The 20,039-nt window shown below is 41.8% G+C and overlaps 1 protein-coding gene across 4 annotated transcripts in view; it reads left to right on the top strand.

The window, feature by feature from the left end:
- Positions 1-20,039, top strand: part of sgip1a (SH3GL interacting endocytic adaptor 1a) — a 44,381-nt gene that overhangs the window by 15,471 nt on the left and 8,871 nt on the right. For 2 of the 4 annotated variants that reach the window (XM_066692073.1, XM_066692071.1), the window contains exons 3-16: positions 7,097-7,160; positions 7,654-7,678; positions 8,068-8,124; positions 8,258-8,363; positions 8,900-9,069; positions 12,675-12,686; positions 14,336-14,360; positions 14,696-14,753; positions 15,263-15,339; positions 15,779-15,865; positions 16,571-16,645; positions 16,765-17,331; positions 17,839-17,963; positions 18,124-18,277. In XM_066692073.1, coding sequence (XP_066548170.1) covers positions 7,097-7,160; positions 7,654-7,678; positions 8,068-8,124; positions 8,258-8,363; positions 8,900-9,069; positions 12,675-12,686; positions 14,336-14,360; positions 14,696-14,753; positions 15,263-15,339; positions 15,779-15,865; positions 16,571-16,645; positions 16,765-17,331; positions 17,839-17,963; positions 18,124-18,277 — 1,602 coding nt within the window. Of the gene's footprint in view, positions 1-7,096; positions 7,161-7,653; positions 7,679-8,067; positions 8,125-8,257; positions 8,364-8,899; positions 9,070-12,674; positions 12,687-14,335; positions 14,361-14,695; positions 14,754-15,262; positions 15,340-15,778; positions 15,866-16,570; positions 16,646-16,764; positions 17,332-17,838; positions 17,964-18,123; positions 18,278-19,010; positions 19,071-20,039 lie in introns of all 4 variants that reach the window. The other 2 variants (XM_066692070.1, XM_066692072.1) reach the window with 2 other exon arrangements.

The following is a 20,039-nucleotide window of genomic DNA, read 5'->3' as shown; positions in this document are numbered from 1 at the left end:
TTGCACAAATCTAGCATGGGCCTTAAGGGGCTTTTGGGTGAAATGAGAGAGAAACAAACAAACACCTGCCATAGAATGTATGTAATAAATTAATTCAGTTTAAATTTAATTTGAAAGTCCTTCCACATTCATATGTGAGGTTAATTGATATGCTATTTGTTGTGTGGATCATGTATTTATTTCTGCAAGATTTTTTGTACTGTTTTGCTCTGGCTGAATTTTAAAGACTCTTGTTGACATAAGTGTTGTTGAAAAACAAACTATTCATGATTCATAACATCTTTGTGAAATCAAATCATCATAAATTGTATTATTCCAGCTAAGCGAATAGTTTACCTTGTGCTTTGAAATCAGAGACGCTGTGAGCTTATATCTGATACCCACGTTTGGCAATTAAGAAGCAGAGTTACAAGAAAGTCGTTGTTTTGTCCAGGGTTTCTTGACAAAGGCCAGGGCCGCGTTTGTGACAGGCAGCATTATTATTATTTTAATTGAAATGATGTGGTAGATTCAATATAACATGGTGCTTGTGTGCTGTTGTATATTTTCAATGTTCTTTTCTTTACAGTAAATATGTGCAGTAGGCAGAGGTTTTAAGAGAAACCATTCAGCTCAGTCACTGCATTATATAATGACCCATCGCTAACATGCATGTGTCTTTGACAAACTATTAACAGTGTTAGGGGGAGTCAAACCCAGTTTATTACCCCAGAATTGAGATTTGAAGATTAAAGTGGGGCTACTTCACAGGCAATGTGATGATCAGAGTTGTAAATATTTACCATATTGGTCTTAATAATAAAAAACTGTATAAGATGGACTGTGTTTTTAGGGAATAAGCCGTTTTGAAAGGGAAACTCCCTAAAAGTCTATTAATCTGAAGCAGAAATTTGAGCCCTTTTTCAGAATACTCTGGTGGAAATTTATTTATGTATAAACAATATGTACTTCACCTGAGGGCCCTTACAACACATCCTGAAAGATCTGAAGAATAATTGAGAAATCCAATCCCTCCCCTGTCACATGATAGGGGTTTCTAATCTCACCTGTGAATCTATTCCCTGTCAACAACAGGAAGTGCAGTTTGTACAGATCGAGACAACATGAAATTGCTTTGATTTCGTTGACAGATTTTGTTATCACAAAAACTCGAATTTGGCTCATATGATCTGCTAGATACATATATTGGTTTTGAATATTTTAGTGTATGGATCAATTAATTGATTTGATTTCTTCCTGTCTCATATTCATTTAGTGCACTGGGCTTTTCATAGGTGGGTCACCACATACACCCTGAGATTGATGCTCCATAGTACGTTTTAGCACGGAAGACTATATCTGAAGCAGTTCTCCTTGTAAGTGATGTTTTGAGTGCCCCACCGATGCGAAGGTCTCTGAGTTTCAAGTGCCACACGCTGGGTACATTACCATGAGGGATGGGGAGAGTGTCTGTCTACAGGGAGCACTTCACAGATGGGCAAAATCCATGTAAAAGACAAATTGCTCGAATTACCGAATTCTTACTCACCTCACTATAATCTAGTTAGGCAAATTATCGTTCATCACAAGCTCAGAAACTCTTCTATGCTTCCCCCCACCATTATATATGTATATTACATTCTGCTAAAGTGGCCCATTGCTAAATCCTTTTCCAGATCGTCCAAGCGAATGATCGTTGAGTTGTTGTTGTCTTTTCTTGACGCCCTGTTTGTTTCAAGGAGGACCGAACGTCTTTGCAAACAATCTGTTCCCAGACAATCATAATATCTAACAAACACTGTCTGAAACAAAGTATGCCACTGAGTCTGATACAATCCCCTTAACATTAATATACAAGATATGATTTTTATTAGTATACAATATATTATTTATACGGATTATTGTTAGCGATTCGATGATCAAATTTAGAGATGCACCTTCTGTATTTTGTTTGACCAACATTGAGCTGCCAGTGTGCTGAAAACATCGACAATGATCATAAACAATACTGCTTATTGATTGATTCAGGCTATTGGAGTTTCATTTTGAAATTATGCCATGTCTGTAAATGACAATAAAAATGATAATCAAATATAATAGCTCTTGTTTTTTTATCTTTAATGACACATTTCTAGGGTATATGTATCAATTATGAAGTCTCTGTATGGAGAATGGATACACCCGTCCCCCTACATGTACAATTTGTATGTATTTCTGCTGATATACCCTCCCCGATATAGTTGTAGTATAACTATGATGTTAGTGTACTTACATTTGAATCAATTTAATGTGTTGTTTTAAAACATTACAATAATCATCCACTATGCCAGTCTCTTATAAAAATGTGTGTTTATCTATTTCTAATATTAAAATCTTATCCAGTATTGCATCAAGGCATAGTATGTTCAGTTTATGTGCTGGTTAAAGTTTAAGTGTTTGTCCACCTTGAAGTATAATGCAATGTTCCCAAGAATGTGCTTGAGTTTGATACCGGATACAATTTCAAAATAAGCGTGCCATTAGAGACGTCTTTTTACCCCATAAGCTCCTGTCCTGCATTTATGACAAGATCTCGTCAGCGTGTATATTCTCTGCATCTGAAGGCAGTCCCGAGCTTCGCTGACACTGTTTGTTTGCGGTCCAGTTCTCCTCTTTGATACAGATGGGACATTCTTTGTCAGTGACCCAGTTTTATTGTGTTAGTCACTAGCTAAAGGGAATGCTGCTGTGGCTTTCAAATGGTGCATTCATTCCACGGTTCTTCACTTATATAGTCACATTATTTTCATGTAGGCTGGGGCATTTCTGAATATACAAAACATATGTGATCAATGCACGCTACCACACTCTGACAGTCTGGTCACTAAATGCCAAAATGATACAGAAGCAGCAAAACAATACAGAGAAGCATGGAAAGATGTCTGCCTGGAATAACAAGGAGAGACAGAAAAACAAATGGAAAAGAGGAGCTGTCGATCGAAGCGAGTGAAAACATCTTGGGGAGGCCTTCGTCCAGCAGGGGATTGATATGGGCTGCTGCTGGTGATGAGAAACAAAATTTAAAGAACAAACAAGCATAATACTAGTGTTAATGTGTTTTCAGGTTTGTTTGTGTTTTGGTTATGCATTCAAGAATAATGGATACACAAACAAACAGATCCGTTCGGTGTCAGTGAGTGATGTAACCTGTCATTTACACAGATTCGGATGTGTTTATAATGCGCAGCAGTGTAACAGGGCCCTCTGTGCTTCTGCTTCAGTCCAGATGTAGAAATTGTGCTGAGTTTCAAAGGAGCTTTGATGAGTCATAGCAGATCTTGAGGCCATTTTAAATCTTTGAAAAGCTGTAGTACAGATCGCTGTGCCGTGGAAGGGGTTAGTCTTAGTTTTCAATGGGAAACTGTGTTTTATGTCTGTTTTTGCAGCAGGCCCCACACTGTATGTGTCTTTGCTTGTATATGGCGGTCTAGCCTTCTCAGGGCGCTGCTTTTGTGAAGTATTGACCAGTAATTTGTTTGTTTCTTTATTAACCTTTTTATTAAATTGAATTCTTGGTGGTATTATTAGTTAGTGAATTTAGGAACAGTGGACTAAATCTTAATGAAACAGTCAGGCTGTGGTATGTAATGGAAAGGGGCAGAAAGCGACTGTGTTTGTCATTATAAACATTTATTTTTTGATTGGTTGTTTTTTTCTTTTAATTTGTATTAATCTTATATGGAACTCGCTCTTGAAATCATTGTTGCTTTTTAATCTTCCCCATAAGGATAATATATACGCTTAATTACTGCTAATCATATAGATCACAGTTAAACAATGGCAAACTATAATTTACCAGACTGAATTAACATTACGCTGTAATTGACCAGATTATATATAAAACATGCTGTTAAATTACTACGTTTAGAATGAATGAATTAGTTAATAACTAATAATAATAATTAAACCTATGCAGGTCTGCCCCCTACTGTACTGCTACAAATCTTACTAGGTACACTTTTCTGCAGTGCGTTCAAATGATGACTTCTCTTCCTCCTGTAAGATATTGTTCATTGATGCTGATTTTGTGAAGTTCCTGTGGCTGATTACTAATGGGATTACGCTGCCCTTACGAGATCCCGCTAACGATGTTACATTTCCGCAGTCGTACTGAAACAATTAAATAATTCAATCAAAGCTGAGACAGAGTTTGTTTCAAGAATATTGGTTGTCTGTTTTTTTCCCCCATTTCCACTATTAAATTGACATTAAGGGAGGAGGAATGTTTTTCAATTACATGTCAGAGAATTGCATTAACGGTGACTGTGTTGTGGGCAATACAGCTAGTCGGGGTTATATATAGAGATATTATTGAAGTCTAGTTTATTATTGAAAGTGAGCACAATCCAACAAAATATGAGATAGTTAATAAGTGCTAGATATTAACCTCATCTAATTTTGAATTAAAATGACCTGCGTGCTTTTAAATATCCTACATCTTCTCTATTTTGTTCCTGAGATCCTTGCAACTCAAGTAACCTTTTATCGCACATTTGTTTTGAGGGGTTTCTCATTTCTGTGTGAATAATGAGGCTCATTAGCTGAAGGATAGTTATATCAGCTCAAAGCACCTGATATCTGTCTTGATTTGAATTAACTGTTGTCCTTGTTCCTTTAATGCCATCTGATCCATTATAGATATGGCCCATAAGGAAACATCAGTCTGTCATGCCGGTCTGACTCAGTGCTCAGCAGGATCTGTCCAAACACGGCTTGTGACCCATCTAGGGAATATGCTTAACAACACTCAGCAAAAGCATTTGTCAGAATGCAGAAAAATATGTTTAGACTGACTGGCTGTTGGGTGCATCACGGATTACTATGGTCACGTGTCTCTGTTGTCATATTTGTGTCAGATTGGTTAAAGCCTGGTAAAGAAAGGCGATTTTGGGTATCAGCGACCCAGCGATTAGTAAAATGTAATGCTTTCCTCCTGTTTCTTAATCGATTACTCATGTTAACAACAGACAGAAATGTTGCAGACAGCAGCTGCTAGCGCCAGTGGATTACATTTTGATTTTAATTTGAATACGGTTCAGGACATGTATGAGGACAGGGTATTAAAGTTGCATGAATATGGGAGTACTTTTTGGTGCAATCTGTGCATACTAAGTAACCTTTGGGTGTGTGTGTGTCTGTGTGTGTGCACTTCATTTTTCTCAGTGCTGTGTGTTGCAGACCCCATTGCTAGATAGCTGAATCCCTAAAAGCAATGATAATAGTACCTGCTGTGCCTTCCTGAATTACAGTTTCACATTATCATGCATTTATGATGTAGATATGTACAAAGCACTTTACACACCGAAATCAACACAAGGTTGTGTTATTAATACAAAAAGTGAAGTAAACCATTAGGCACAGAGGGGAGGAAAATCTTACAGGATGACAGAGAAAGTAAATCTCTGGGGGTCCACAGCGTAAGGCCCAGGCCTGGTGGTTGCCTCCCCTCCAGGCAGTGTAGCAGAAGCAGTGAACATCACAAAGTCCTTGTCCTTGTCACTCCCCAGTCCTTCGGGGGGTTGGGGGTTCCTCGCCAGCCGAGGGAGGGGGCATCCATGTTGAGGAAACAAAAAGATGGGTTAGTAACAAGTGCTGGAGAGTTGAGCCTGGCATAATGTGCAACATGTCCACAAACATTGGCAACAGTTCACAGGCCCTGTAGCAAAATGCTCTACTTCCTATATATATATTTTTTTTTACTATTTTTAGGGACTAGCAGGTATCAGGAATCCTGGGACCGGACTGGCTGACAGGTGTATATAGGGCTATAAGCTCACTAACCCATTTAACACTTTATAGCTCAAAAACAAGACTGTGTTCTGTGTTTCACTGGCAGCCAGTGAAGAGATGCCAGAACCTAAGAGGTATTACTATGTTTTTGGCAAATCCTGGCAGCTGCTTCTTGGATTGGCTGAAGTTTGGAGATGATACAGTGTGAATTGAGTTGCAGCAATCGAGTCTAGACGTTATGAGATCATCTATCAATTCCTCTGTATCCTGAAGAGGAAGAAAACACCTTAATTTAGAGAGATTTCGCAGCTGAAGTAATGATGTTTTTCGGGTCACATTTTTTATGTGCGTATTAAAAGACAGATTTGGATCGAAGACAGCACCTGAGTTACTGGTGTTTTTGGACTGAGGTTGTAGCCATCAATCAACACTCAGGCCACACAATATTGTATTGCCAATACGTTTTATTGGCCCTTATATTAAACGTTGTGTTTCAGCATAAGGAAGCATTAAAAATCAGAATTCAGCCTAAGTTAACCCATGATGTTTTAACTGGGACACATTTTTTAGAGCTATAGTGTCATAATGGTTCATGGATAAATACAATTGCATATCGTCAGCATAACAGTGAAAGGTGATATTGTGTCAACGCATGGTGTTGCCTAGTGGAAGCATACAGTCAAAAACATGTTTTTGATAACAGTGGTATATAACTAAGGTTCTGGCAAGAAAAGCCAGGCTGAGGTGCACATAAAAACAGGGCCCAGTCTGGAACTATTAAAGTAATTTGCAGGTGAAGGAGAACAGTGGTGTTCAGGTTATCGCAGATTAGCAGGAATATGTGAGGAGGCTGGAAATCTTCTGGATCCAACCGCCTTTCACGAAAGGAAGATTTTATGAATACATTTCATCTGTACGTCTTTCCACAGGCACAATCTATTTATCTTTATAAAAGTGTATTTGTTTCGGTACATTTTGTTTGTATTTAGTAAAAGCTTTGTGTGTGTGTGTGGGCGGGGGGTGTTAACATTAAATAAGATTACAGAATAAAGACAATCAATGAGTCCCATCTCTCCGGCTGGACTGTCTTCTCTATGGCTTTGATTGTTTGAAATCTAAAATACCTCTTTATTTATAGCAATGTATTCCGGTGAATAATTCATTAAAGATGTTCCTCTGATCTGTCGGCCACAGATTTCTGACACACGTTCACATACTTGCCTTTCTTCTTGTGTGCAAAACGGCTGGTGGCATTTTAGAGGTTTTGAGGATATATATATATATATATAAGTCAAGCTGTTGGTGTCCGTGTCTGCTGCTCAGTGGTGACTGTGATTTTCCTACACAGGACTGAAAAAACGTACAAGGAAGGCCTTTGGCATACGGAAGAAAGAAAAGGACACTGACTCCACGTAAGTTATATATTTTGTATATTACATTTTGAAGCCTATTTGTTTACAGTAAAGGTACATAAAGGGGAAAAATATTGTATATGTGTTTAGATTAGAAGTTGATTATTGTCAGTTGAATAATATTTGTTGGTTTCCTATTAAGCAGTGGATTACTGATGCCATTGGACAGATTGCTGACATAAAGTATTTAACGGGTTTCAATTAACTTGAAATGAACAGTGAATTTAATTTCTGTCTCTGTGTCTCCTGATGGTTTCGCTGGCTTTTCTCGTTTCTCTACGTATTTCTGATGAGTATGAATATTAAATATCAATTGATTGCCATGCGGCTAATGACACTCTTTAACATTGTATTACTCTCCAGAACAGGTGCACGGCCATTTTATTCAGTAAATAATCAACGTAGCCATGCTTAAGTGTTTTCAGAGCCATAGCCGTGTAGATAATATGATTGTGTGACTTCATTTTTGTTTGTTTGTGTGTTTGTTTTCCAGGGGCTCTCCAGACAGGGATGGAACTGTAAGTACTATATATCAGTGTACGCGCTGCACAGTTTACAGCTGTACAGGTGGTGAGGCTTCTTAACCTTCTTCATTCAAATCTCTAGAGCATCTTGGCATCCATATAAACTACGTCTTTTACGTTTATGCTACAGATATTGGTAACAAATAAAAAGGCTTTCCCATGAGCCTATTGGCCGCCCATTAATTCCGCCTCCTTGTGGGAAACCTGTGCAACTGCAGAACAATGAACCTGCAAATACATCAACCGTATTATTGTGTCTTTTTTGCAAATTAAATTAAATTTGCTAATCGCTTTTTGGTGCTCTGAACGTATTGGCCTGTGCCTGAATCTGTGCAGCACAGGGAAACTCATAACCCAAATAATCCCTGTCGTCTGTCTGGCAGAAAAAGTCGAACGGAGCCCCGAACGGATTTTACGCAGAGATTGACTGGGAGCGATATGTGAGTATCTGCCTCGTCTCCTCTCTTTGTATGTTTATAACCTGAACAAGTCAAACAAAATAATACAGTTGTTTTGCTACTCTATTTGCTATGCATTGGGATACTTTTTCTCAATATTCTTCCCTTATTTCAGAACTCCCCCGAAGTTGACGATGAGGGATACAGTATTAGACCGGAGGATGAATCGGGAGATATCCTTCATACGAGAGCCAGTGCACAAGGCTCTGGAAACCACTGCAGTATCTTTCAGAAAAACATCAGTATTTTTGTTGATTTGTGTCCCTGTGTAGGTCTTTTAATTAGATTGATAAGGCAGCGAAGGAATGGCAGGTATGGCAAAGTGAGTCGAGCTCCAGACTTGCTGTTATCCGTGCAGGTTTAGTCTGGGGCTGGTAACCCTTTCTGTGCCAGTCAGATGTGCCGAGGCGATTTCTACTGATGGATGAAAGCAAGTCGAGGGTTGGCGGATCCCGAGGATGCCAGATTATGACACTCTGTGCTTTTGGGACAAGTGTGGGCTGCAGTGGGCGGGTGGTGTGTGAAATTAATAAGATCGCAGTGGGCATTTTAAAATCATATACATTGAAATGAGAGCATGAAAATAATCCTCTCCAGCCACAGGTCTGCTTGAGAACTTCACTGGGGGGGGATTTAATTACTAGTGTCCCAATCAGGGAAAATAATCGTGCCCTTTGTCCACTCGGTGCTACATTGACTGGGATGTGTTTCATGAAATGCGCTGTTTTCTTTAACCGACGCTCACCACCCACCAAAGCAAAGCACTTTTTCTCGTCCAGTGAGTCAGAAGAGGAGGAGGACCACCGGAGGAAGTTTAAAATTAAGATCAAACCCTTACAAGCTAAAGACACCTTACACTGTACCGCGGCATCCGTAGATGAACTTAAGGCATCCATAGGCAACATAGCCCTGTCTCCCTCCCCGGTGGTGAGTTTCCCTGTTGTCTCTACGCATGCATCCTCTGTCGCTGTGTCACCCTGTGGTTCAACTTAATTTAACTCATCATTTCACGAGATTAATTAACCATCTCATAAACTCACTGACCATTCTGTCTGTCTGTCTGGTGTGATGTTTATGATCGTTAAGTTACACCTAAAATACAATTGCTTTGAAAAGAATAAATGCATATCCAAAGCCACTGTTTAACGCATTCCGAAGCATTACGCAAGCCTGCGCTGCCCCTCAGATGCCAGTGTGCACAAACCCACCCACACGCCATTGCCTTCATCAAGAGAAGCATCTCTGCACAGACAGGAAAACGGGCCCGGGGCGCGCTGGAGTCGCGCAGGAGAACATGCATCAGTAGAAGCCCTGTCACATGCGTTTACTGTCATCGGTGGAATTGCAATCATGCTGATTTGAGTGCAAGATGTGTACATTGCAGCCAGGATCATTATACTAGTGTTGCATTCTGTGGCAGACACCGACGGACCCTTATTCTTCAAATACAGCTGTTTTTGCTTTTATGTGGATGTTTCCTTGTTTCGCTCATGTTGCATTAACTTGCTATTGGTGTGAGAACAATGTTTCATCTTCATTTACCAATAAAAGTATAAAAGTATAAGAATGCTCTTATCAGGTATTAAATTCGTTCTAGGAATTCAGTACAATTAATTTATCAATCAGCAGTTCCAGAACATTCCAGAACACCCCGTGCAGATTTTTAGAATTGGAAAATGGAATGCAATGCAATGCCGTCCCTAATGCAAATAGTTTGTTGTGGTTGTTTTTTTTAACCCATCTGTTCACAGATAACTGCACAGATCTGAACAGTGTCTGTCCGTCTCACTATCTAGATGGAAAATGAGTTGTATTTACAGCTAAACAATCGCAGATCTACAGGAGGAACCTTTAAAATGTGTCTAAACTAATTTTGTTTTGCCCCAGGGTCTCGTTCTCATTCTCCAGTTCTAAACGTTTTAAAACAGACATTTATATAATGCTAAAAGGTTAAATTATTCTACATTCACTGCAGTCTAAACAGTCAAACTGGAGGAACACACTGAACATGCAACAGAGCGAAATGCAAACCGAAGTCTACAGATGCATTCGTCAGCTTTAATTAGAAGGCATCAATGAAAACAAGCGGTTATATCTGCTTGTACTGTTTCCATTCAATATAAAAGCCCCGCACTGTCAGAGTTGTAACTTTATGCTCATGAATAATGCACGAGTAACCTGTCTGTCTGCTCCACGGCAAACGTTGCCTCAGCAACACCGCTTTGCCAAGCAGTAACCATGGCCACAGAGTGACCATGAAATCTGTTAGAGAGAACGGGAGCTGGAGCAGAGGTTAACAGGGTCTGGACCGCAGAACAACAGGGCTTCCCACTCCCTCCCAGCTGCATTGAGAGCTGAATAGTCCGCTCAATAGCAGAAAAGGCAGAAAACCTATCTGAAATAGCGGTGCTGCGTCGTGTCTGTTCACTTGAAAAGACAGCGCTGTCGCAAGGTGAGGCTTTGTAAAGGGTATTAATCTGGAGTCTTGTAACGGTGCGAATGTCGTGCTGTGACTTTTTGATCCTGAGTTCTTTAAAGTCACTTTATTTATCATTCAAGACATGCACATTCTTCATGAACACATCCTCCAAAATACTTCGATCTCAGTTGTTGTTTTGCTTTCAAATCAAGACCCGGGTCCAGAGTACAATCAGTTGGTAGGTAACCAAAGAGAGGACCTCTGTTTCATTATAGGACACACCTCAGTCATGGCACATACTATACACCAAAAAAAAGTTGCCAGAGAAATGGTTGACCTTCATGTTATTGTTGCACGACAGACAGTGACAGGCTTTTTCGGCAGTGTCTCAGGTGTAAACTTGGCTTCAGCATCTTGTGTCCTATGAGTTTCTCTCTTTCACTTTTCTCTTATCGTCAGCGGTATGATTGAAGCTAACATAGTCTTTATTCTCTCTCAAACTTTGGCTTCTGTAGAGGAGAAGTCCGGTAAGCGTGCCTTTCCCCTGCCTGCTGTGCTCATGAAAAGATCTCGGGTCAGGGCACTGCATGTGCATGGCTGCTGCTTCCTGTTCTCGCTCTTCTGACAATGACGGCCGATCAGCACCCACCTTGTTTTCTGTATCAGTTTACTCTTTACTCTTTATATACAGTAGAATATATATCACAATTTTTCTGCAGATGATTTGGCCAAGATTTAGCTGCCTGTTTTGCATCACGGATGTCTTTGTGGAACACAGTACCCTGCCATGTAGTTCCTTTCTTGTTTTCTTCCAGAAATAGTCTGAAACTGTGGGATCAATAATTACTTGCAACCAGAGCAAGCGACACGGGCTGAATGGCCTATTGTGGTTGTGACCTTTCTTTGCTTCTTAGATTCTCTGTTTGTAGCTCTGTCTAAAGTACCAGAGAATTAAAGGGTAATCAATCAAAACAGCCCCAACCACGCTGCTCTGATTGTATTCAATCATTATATCATAACAATATGAGTCACAATACCACTCCGCCACGTCCGATAAGGACCACACAGCTTGTCTTGCATGTTGTTGTACTGACACTCTCACAAAGCAAAGTTGTGTGCCCACTATTGTGTGTGTGCAAATCTGTCTAGCTTCTGTATTTCCTCAAACTTCTAATATGTTGAGGAACGGTAAAGAAACTTCTCCTTTTTCACAGCGGTGTCATGTCTAAACTACTGCAGTGAAAGCCAAGTGTTTTTCAATTTATTTGTGTAGCCTATACCTGATAAGACAGAGGAAGTAAAGCAGGTTATAAAACTAATGAGGTTAACGTTCAAGACAATGTAAGGATTCCAAAATTCACAAATCAAATCAAATCCTCTCTTTTCCAAATCATAATGTGTTACGGAGGCTATATAAGTACTACGGACATTTTAAAAACCATTACAGTTGCTATGATTCGAATGTTAATGTCCTTCCCTTTAAAGGTAACATTTATAAGGCAGAGGTTTAGCATTCACAACGTTACCTGAAAAGGATACAGTAATGGAAAATATAAACATATCAGTGTAAAATAAACCTTTTCCTATTTACTTTCATAGCTTTTAACAGAGTCGCAGCACTGGTGTCTGAAGTGGTCATACATCAACACTGACATGCAGTGTCAGGAGGGATTACACTTCAGACCGGTGACATCACTGTACTCATTCGCCATTGCTTTCGGTCAAAGGTGCTTGGAAACGGCTCCTCTTTTCTGGGCCGGTTCCAGAAACGGAAAAAAAAAATCACAAATACAGCAGGGAAGGAATCACAGATCCAAAGTGCGATTGTATATCACTCGGCCTAACTGAAATCACATCTGCTTAATAACAGTGAGACGCATATGAAAGTGTAGTTAAGTAAATTCACTTGGGAAGGGTCGGACTGGTTGTCTGAACATGCACTGTGTGTTTGACTTTTTCCACATGACATCATATTGTACTTGTTAAGTTAAGGGTGAGCGGGGGGGTACTATACTTGAGAGTGTTGAATTTCTTGTTTAAGTTAAAAGTCTGTTTACTGATTTGTCACTCTCTGACCAGGTGTCTCTTCTCTCTTCCTTTTTGCTGATCACAGAGACGTAGCCCGGTAAGTTCTCTTCTACAGGACGTACCGCTTCAAACTAAACAAAAATGTGTTAAAGTGTCTGTCAGCGTGAATCGGTCACACAGAGTGAGAATTAGACTTGGAGAGACGGTTCGAGAGAGGAAGATGAAACTGTTTACAGTGATTGAATCTTATTTTCACGTATTTTCTGTAGCGTTATTTATTGAAACTACTGTTATTTATTCAGTATCACAGACTGATATGCTGTACAGCACTGCAATCTTAAAAAAATATGGCTCATTTTTTGGACTAGCTTTAATTATGCACCGCTAGATATCCCTGCAATGTGATGTTATTAAAATGCAATTAGTATTTCAACGTGTGGGAAATGACGAACATATCTCTCGTGGCGGAAATGCTCGTCTATGCGCACATACAGATCAGTGCATCTGCGTACGAGACTGTAAGCTTCCTCAGTAAACCTTTGTCAGACTGCTAAAGCATCACGTGACGCCAGGAGTGATTGCACAGAGACGACACAACACTGAGGGGGGAGTTGTGTGTTGGGCTGTGCATTTGGATTTCCCTCCCATTGTACGACAGCTTTTTCAGATTCAGACTTGCTGCATGAACAAACTATCCATGCTAACCAGCAAGATTTAAACCTACATCAAAGAGTGCCTGTTTTAACCTACAGGATCAACTCCCAGATTCCTCAAAGGCCGTTGATAGTAGACAGGTCTGCTTCACTTTCATGTCACTCAGAAACACCAAGATGTATCATCGCTTTCTGCAGACTCTACAACGGGTTGTGTGTGTGCACCTATGAAAAGCGTGTGCCTCGGGACCTCCTCCTTTAGAGCACCCCTGTGCTTCCCTCGCAGCCTCATAACCTGAAGTGGTGCCCGCCGAGCACGGGGTGAATTAACCCGGACGTCGATGGACATGTCATGTGCAGTGGCAGCATCTTCGGAAACCCTAGGCAGCTCAGAACGGGACACCCCGGGCCCTGACTCACACACATGCACGGGTCTAATGAAGCATCGCCATGCGGTCTCCCCGACACGCACTGTACACGCTCCTGTGTTGAGTCACTGTCTGTCAGCTTCCTGTCTGATGGAAATCTCAAGCTGGCTTATATTGACCCTGGAAATTACCCTCCAAAAATGGTGCATCATTAAAGCTGGTCACTACAGGTTTAATGTCTTGTTTAAAATGTGTTATTGTGTAGTATTGTTTAATAATCTGCCGTTTTAATCTGTTTGTTGTGTTGGAGATTCGTAGCAAAACTGTGGGATCCGTATATCTGTGGCAGGCACTGGAACCCTCAATCTCTTGAGTTTTTTCTGTGGTTTATTAAAGCAGATACAAAATAAAAAGTGAACCATTAAAGCAGAAGAAAGAAAGTCTATATTTGTATAAAAGGATAGATAAATTAGTCATTCACCTCCCTTTGATCTAAGATAAGTCAGTTTTGCTGGATGCACTAATCGCAGTGGGCTGGCTGAACATTAGGCTGAGTGACCTCTGTGCTGGGATGGACTCGTGTTATTTAGAGCTACAGGCAGAGAAATTAGGACATGTTTCTCTGCTTCAATGTACTGAGCCAGACTGGGAGAGAGAGATGTGAAGGTTCAAGAGTGTGTCTAATAGATTAATTATTTAAAAGTTTTGTCTTTTTTTAATTACAGGGCCTGATAAAAAGACACTTATCTAGTAAGTACCATATTCTGCAAGTAGACACAGCTGTTTGTGCGTTTGTCTGTCTGTCTGTGATCAATAGACTGAAGGCTATCCTGCTGACCATGAGTGAGTTAAGAAGAGGATCAGTTGTCTGAATATATATTGATAATGTGACAGTCTATGATGCTTGTTGAGTTTTATTAATATATGAATCCTTTTATTATAGACGTAATAATATATCAGAGTATTTGCCTTGTAAGACATGTTCAGTTGTCTGTTACTGGGTTTGTTGATTTTCTATGAATGTGTAAATGTATGTATGTATGTATGTATTTATTTATTTATATAATTAAATCAATCCCTTCTAGGTGAAGAAATAGCGAGACCACGCCGTTCAACACCCACCCCGACCCCAGAGCCTCCAAAGTCAGTACAATTCATTTGAAAATAAATGGTCAAACTCAGTGTCATGTCTATGCCAAAGATTGCAGAAATAGTAATGCCATTAAAGTTCACCAGTGACAATAAAGCTTTTGTAGTTTTAACTCTGGAAGAATTTAATAAAAAACGCTAAGTGGTACAGTGATGACTCTGAAGCTGAGTTAGAGCAAACGTGGGATGAACTTATTTTGGCTTAAAGTCTTAGGAGCTTTTAGGATATACATCTTCATGTTTACATCTTGGAACAAGGAAGTTGGAAACAGAACATATTGGTAAAAGCCTCGTCAATGAGCTCTGAGGGTTTAAAACACCTGGGACAGAGTATTCTGCAGCTTCCATCTTATCCAGTGTTTAAATCATATTACACAGCGATAACTATAGCATTGAAAACTAAACTGTGCTGTTTAATGAGTAATTAATTTTGTTGCTGCGAGTTTCACAGCATCACGAATCAAAGCCTGACTGATTGTGCCTCACTCTTGCTGCCCCACCAGTAAGACAGTACCAGAGGATCCAACAGTGTTATTTGGGCCACCCTTGGAAACAGCCTTTGAAGCACAGAAAACAGAAGGTATCCCCCTCAGATCAATTAGCCCGACTGTGTGTTTGAAGTGGGATTGGGGTCGGGAGAGATTGGGGCTGGGAACCTGCTTGACTGTGGAATATAATGAGACAGTCCTGCAGAGTGCATGGTGTCTGGACAGATCTTGTTTAAACAGGACATCAATAATGGAATATTAAAATGATAAAAACGAAGCTGATCCCATTGGTCTTCAGGGCAGAGAGTCAACGCCATTAGTCTAATCCGCTGGAGATCCACAGCGCCGCTGGTCAGACGAGCAGCCAAGTAATGTGGGCTTAGATAACGGGATTAATGGAAGTGTGTGATTGCCCCCTGGTCCTGTTTAGCTGTGACTGATTCTTCTCAGCAAGTCTCTTATGTAATGCCGTCTCCTGTCTGCTGAGGTGCTGCTAATATTGCTGTGTGTTATCTTCCCTCTTTAATGTAGTGGCAATAGATGAGCCCGAAGTGTGGGGGGCACCCAAAACTGACTCAAACCCCGACTCCCCATTGCCAAGACCCTTTCCTACTGGAAGTAAGTCTTACCTGCTCAAATTGACTTTACCCCCCCGAGGATGGTCCAGTAAATGAAATCCCCAAAGCAGATGTTATATTCACCATTTTCTACATTAAATCTAATGCAGTATCAAAAAGATCATACTCATACAATTATATATGTGTGACTACATATACATATATATTTATACATTTAAAATGAAAGTCAGATGAAGATATTTCCCACAGGAACTGAGCTGCTTCAATCACTTTGCCTCATCGTCAGAGCCTCCCGGTTTCTTTTTCTCTGAATCCGTGTGGTTCTGATGTGAGCCTGTAGCCGTCTCTACTGTGACTGCGCTGCATGCCCGCTTCGGAGCTCATCATTAGTGGAGTGAAGCAAAAACGATCTCTGAAGGAACATGTTTTTATTTGTTTCTTAATTTATTTGATGATTCCGTAAAGAAGAGACCTGTAAAAAAACAACAGAACGATTTGCATTTTGTTGCATTTAAAATGTAGTTTTCTCATTTGAAGATGTGTACTAAAATGTCTTCCATTAACCAGTAAATAAAAACAAAATCTTCCCATGGTCATCAGCTGTAAATAGTTGTCATAATGTATGAAGTTACCCTTGACTTGTGTGCGGTGCCAAAATATAATGTACCCAACAGCAGTACTTATCTGCTGATTGCTTTTCCAGGCTGTTACTATCGAATTAGACTTTTTTTCCTATGTTTTTTAGCTCCACCTCCCCTTCCACCGAAGAATGTCCCAGCGACCCCCCCACAGTGTGTCTCCCCATCTTCAGACACAACCGGTAACAGCGCTTTGAACTGGCTTCTCTGTATCTCCCTCTATATACAATGTTTCAAAAGACACTGGCCTGATTGTTTTTCGTTGTTGTCCTGTGTCTCTTCCATAACTTGCTTCGTGAAGACGCCATGGCGCCTAAAAGTGATGCGGCCCCAAAGCAGAAGACTTCACATTCCCTGGAGGCCCCGGCTGATGCCCCAAAGAAGGACGGCCGGGGCGGGAAGCTGCCCTCGATCAGCGACTTGGACAACATCTTCGGCCCCGTGGAGTCCCCAGGCCTGGCCGCTGAGACCTCGGACAGCCGGTGGGTCAGCTTCTCGGACGAGTCCCTGGAGAGGAGCGCCCCGGACGCCCCCGCCCCCCCGCTCCCAGCGGTGCCCCCGAAGGACAGGCCGGGGTCCGGGACCCCCACGTCCCCCAGCCCTCCCCTCCCTCCCGTGCCGTTCGAAGCCATGGCCTCCACCCCCCCTGCCGAGGCCGCCTGCCACGTCCCCCCTCCCCTGACCCTGACCGAGGAGGACAAGAAGAGTCCCGACCCAACGGGGCCACGGGACGATGTTGTCGAGGCCACGGCGTCCCCCAAAGAGTTCAGCCAGGGCCCCCGGGCCACTCCACCGCCGCCTCCGCCCCCCACCTACCGGACCGTGGTGTCGTCCCCGGGGCCCTGCTCTGGGGCCGGCTCCGGCAGTGGTACGTGTCCCCAGGTCACAGTAAAACCCTTCACTCAGGAATGGCACGAGAACTACGCCTATTTATTGATGCATCAAGTCAACAAGTTCCAGGGATTATTTAAAATGGTCGATTGTATAACTGAGTGAAAAACATACACACTGGGACTGTTTTATGATGTTGAGTTTTTCTTTGACCTACACTATGAATACTTAGTTCTTTAATGTATTTAAGATGCCACTGTTCACTGATTTAAACCTTTTCTTCTGACACTGTGGGCTACAGAAAAGATCTAGGGAGCTTCATCCTTTAATGACTGATGGCATGACTGGGGTTTCTGAGGTCTTTGAGGGCGGGGGGTTCAAATGGATGTAAATTGTGAAGAATCAGACCTTAAAGACAGGTGTCAGAGTCCTTTAGAAGGAAAGGGCGGGTGATCAAATGTGACAGGAGTAGCGGATTGATGAACACGACAGCATGCTATTGAGCGGGGTGGCTGTACTAACGTGACGTTGTGACAATTGGCAGGGTCTTCTTCCCCGGCTCGCCCTGCCACCCCCCTGGCCGGCAGCAGCCCCACTCCTCCGCCCCCTCCGCCCCGGCCACCATCACGACCCAAACTGCCCCCGGGGAAGCCTGGTGTCGGGGACGTGGTATGTGCCTTCAGTTTCTTGTAAGGGATCCAAGAATAATATACAGTATATTCAGTCCAGTCAATTGTCCATTGTCAGAATTGATCCTCAGGAGATCTTGGGTGACCGTTAAGTGTGCTGCAATGGTGCTGACTCTGTGTTTTGTGGTTCTCTGTGTCAGGCCCGGCCGTTCAGCCCCCCCATCCACTCCTCCAGCCCGCCGCCGATCGCGCCTCTGGCTCGGGCCGAGAGTACCTCCTCCATATCGTCGACCAACTCTCTGAGCGCCGCCACCACACCCACAGTCGGTAAAGACCTCTCCATTTCTGTGTCAGGTCTGAATCTCTTCCCATCTTCTTCAATTGCCTGATCTGTTCTCAGCCTTCGGTTTCCAATGCTTCTGATCTGCCTTTGCCTGTTCACTTGACATTTTTGTAAGATCCTAAATACCTGATATCGTTTTAATTCATTGCAGAGCCCTAGGCATTGATTTGTTTTGATCACTTTTTAAAAAAAGATTTCTAAACCATAAGCATGTAGCATTTGTTTCGCTGGGCTGAGAAGCTATCTTGGAAAAGCATGTGAAATCTTAATCTCTGCACAGTTTTTACATATTATGTTTACTGTTTTAGTAAATGTTTTCTGTTAAACGCAATGATGTGTGAAACAGCTGTTGCGACATTGTTGTTTCACCGAAGAAGAAAAGCTAATAACGTTGTCTCTGCGGTCGATTCCATCCTTGATATCGTTTTAAAGACACGCTATTAGAAATGTAAGCTGTTAGTCAGGGGGGAGAAAAGCGAAAAACTAATAGGATTGAGGATGAGCATTTTCAGTTCATCTTTTAACTCCATTTATGTGTTTATTTGAGTTTTTTCTCAGTTTCTCATTGGTTTCCAGCACAACACGTTCTCCCTCCTTGTCTGCGTTCATCTGGAACGTTATAAATGTGAGAGTTGTGCGCCTCAGTCGCTGTTGTGTTCGTCGTTGTTTCATTTGTTTCTTGATTTATGTTTCTTTATGTTTGTTTCCTTTTCTTTGATTTGCCCTTTTTGTCAATGATGTCAGAAGATGACGCATTTGTTGACAAACTCCCCGCATTCGAAAGGCGCTGTGATACCCCTGCAGGTATTGTATCAGCCTTCAGGACCCCGAGGCATTGACATCCCACATGACAAGCCATTATCCCCGCAGAATGACACAACTCTAGTGCGTACGCATTCTGTGCAATAGCACAGACCCTCCATTGCGTCTTTCCCACACACGAGACCCTCACAATTGTGGAGGTCACAGATTCCGAAGTATGAACAGCAGGTTTGCATTTTGACAGAGCCATCAACACGCCCAGGGGATCAGATCCTACATGCAAAAAAAAATGTCCTTCTCTTTTTCCTTTCTTTCTTTCTTTCTTTCTTTCTTTCTTTCTTTCTTTCTTTCTTTCTTCTTCCACCTGCTGTGAAAACAGAAATATGGCCTATCCCATCTTTTGTGGGCAGGGAAGCGAAGTGGTCAATCAGCAATAATACTGTTGGTTTATCGTTTATATACAACAACCCTACTTTGTGTTTGGTAGATTTTAATGAAATGGTCTTCGTCAAAGAGACACTCCCTACTCTACTCCCACCTCCCCCTGACTCCCTACCCCTTGATACACGTCCTCCTCCACTTCTCCATCTGTTTGCCTGCTCCGACACTTTATTTTCCTCTCCTCTCCAGAGCCATCTTTCTGGCCCCCCTCCTGTCCTCCTTCCTCATCTTCCATGCCTCCCTTTCCCGTTTCTCACCTCTTGACAAAACGTGAGTCTGTCTGACCCTGTGCTACCCTCTGCACCCTACTGTCTCTGTGGGACCTCCCTCTCCGAGCACCCAGCCACACTCGAGCACCTTCCACAGGTCAGCCGGGGGACAAAACAGGGAGCCCCCTTTCACTAAATATTTTTATGATACCTTTAATGTCATAAAACAACAGGACATGGACAATCCTGCAAGCATTTGATTACCAGTGGCTTTTATTCATTACTTTATAGTTTGTGGTATCCAATGAGTTTCCCACTGATCTAACCCCAAACTGCCAATTCGGCGGCGTACAATTAGAGA

The sequence above is a fragment of the Amia ocellicauda genome, chromosome 19, assembly GCF_036373705.1.
Source record: "Amia ocellicauda isolate fAmiCal2 chromosome 19, fAmiCal2.hap1, whole genome shotgun sequence".
Lineage (NCBI taxonomy): Eukaryota > Metazoa > Chordata > Actinopteri > Amiiformes > Amiidae > Amia > Amia ocellicauda.
This window is presented reverse-complemented; position numbering and strand designations above follow the sequence as displayed.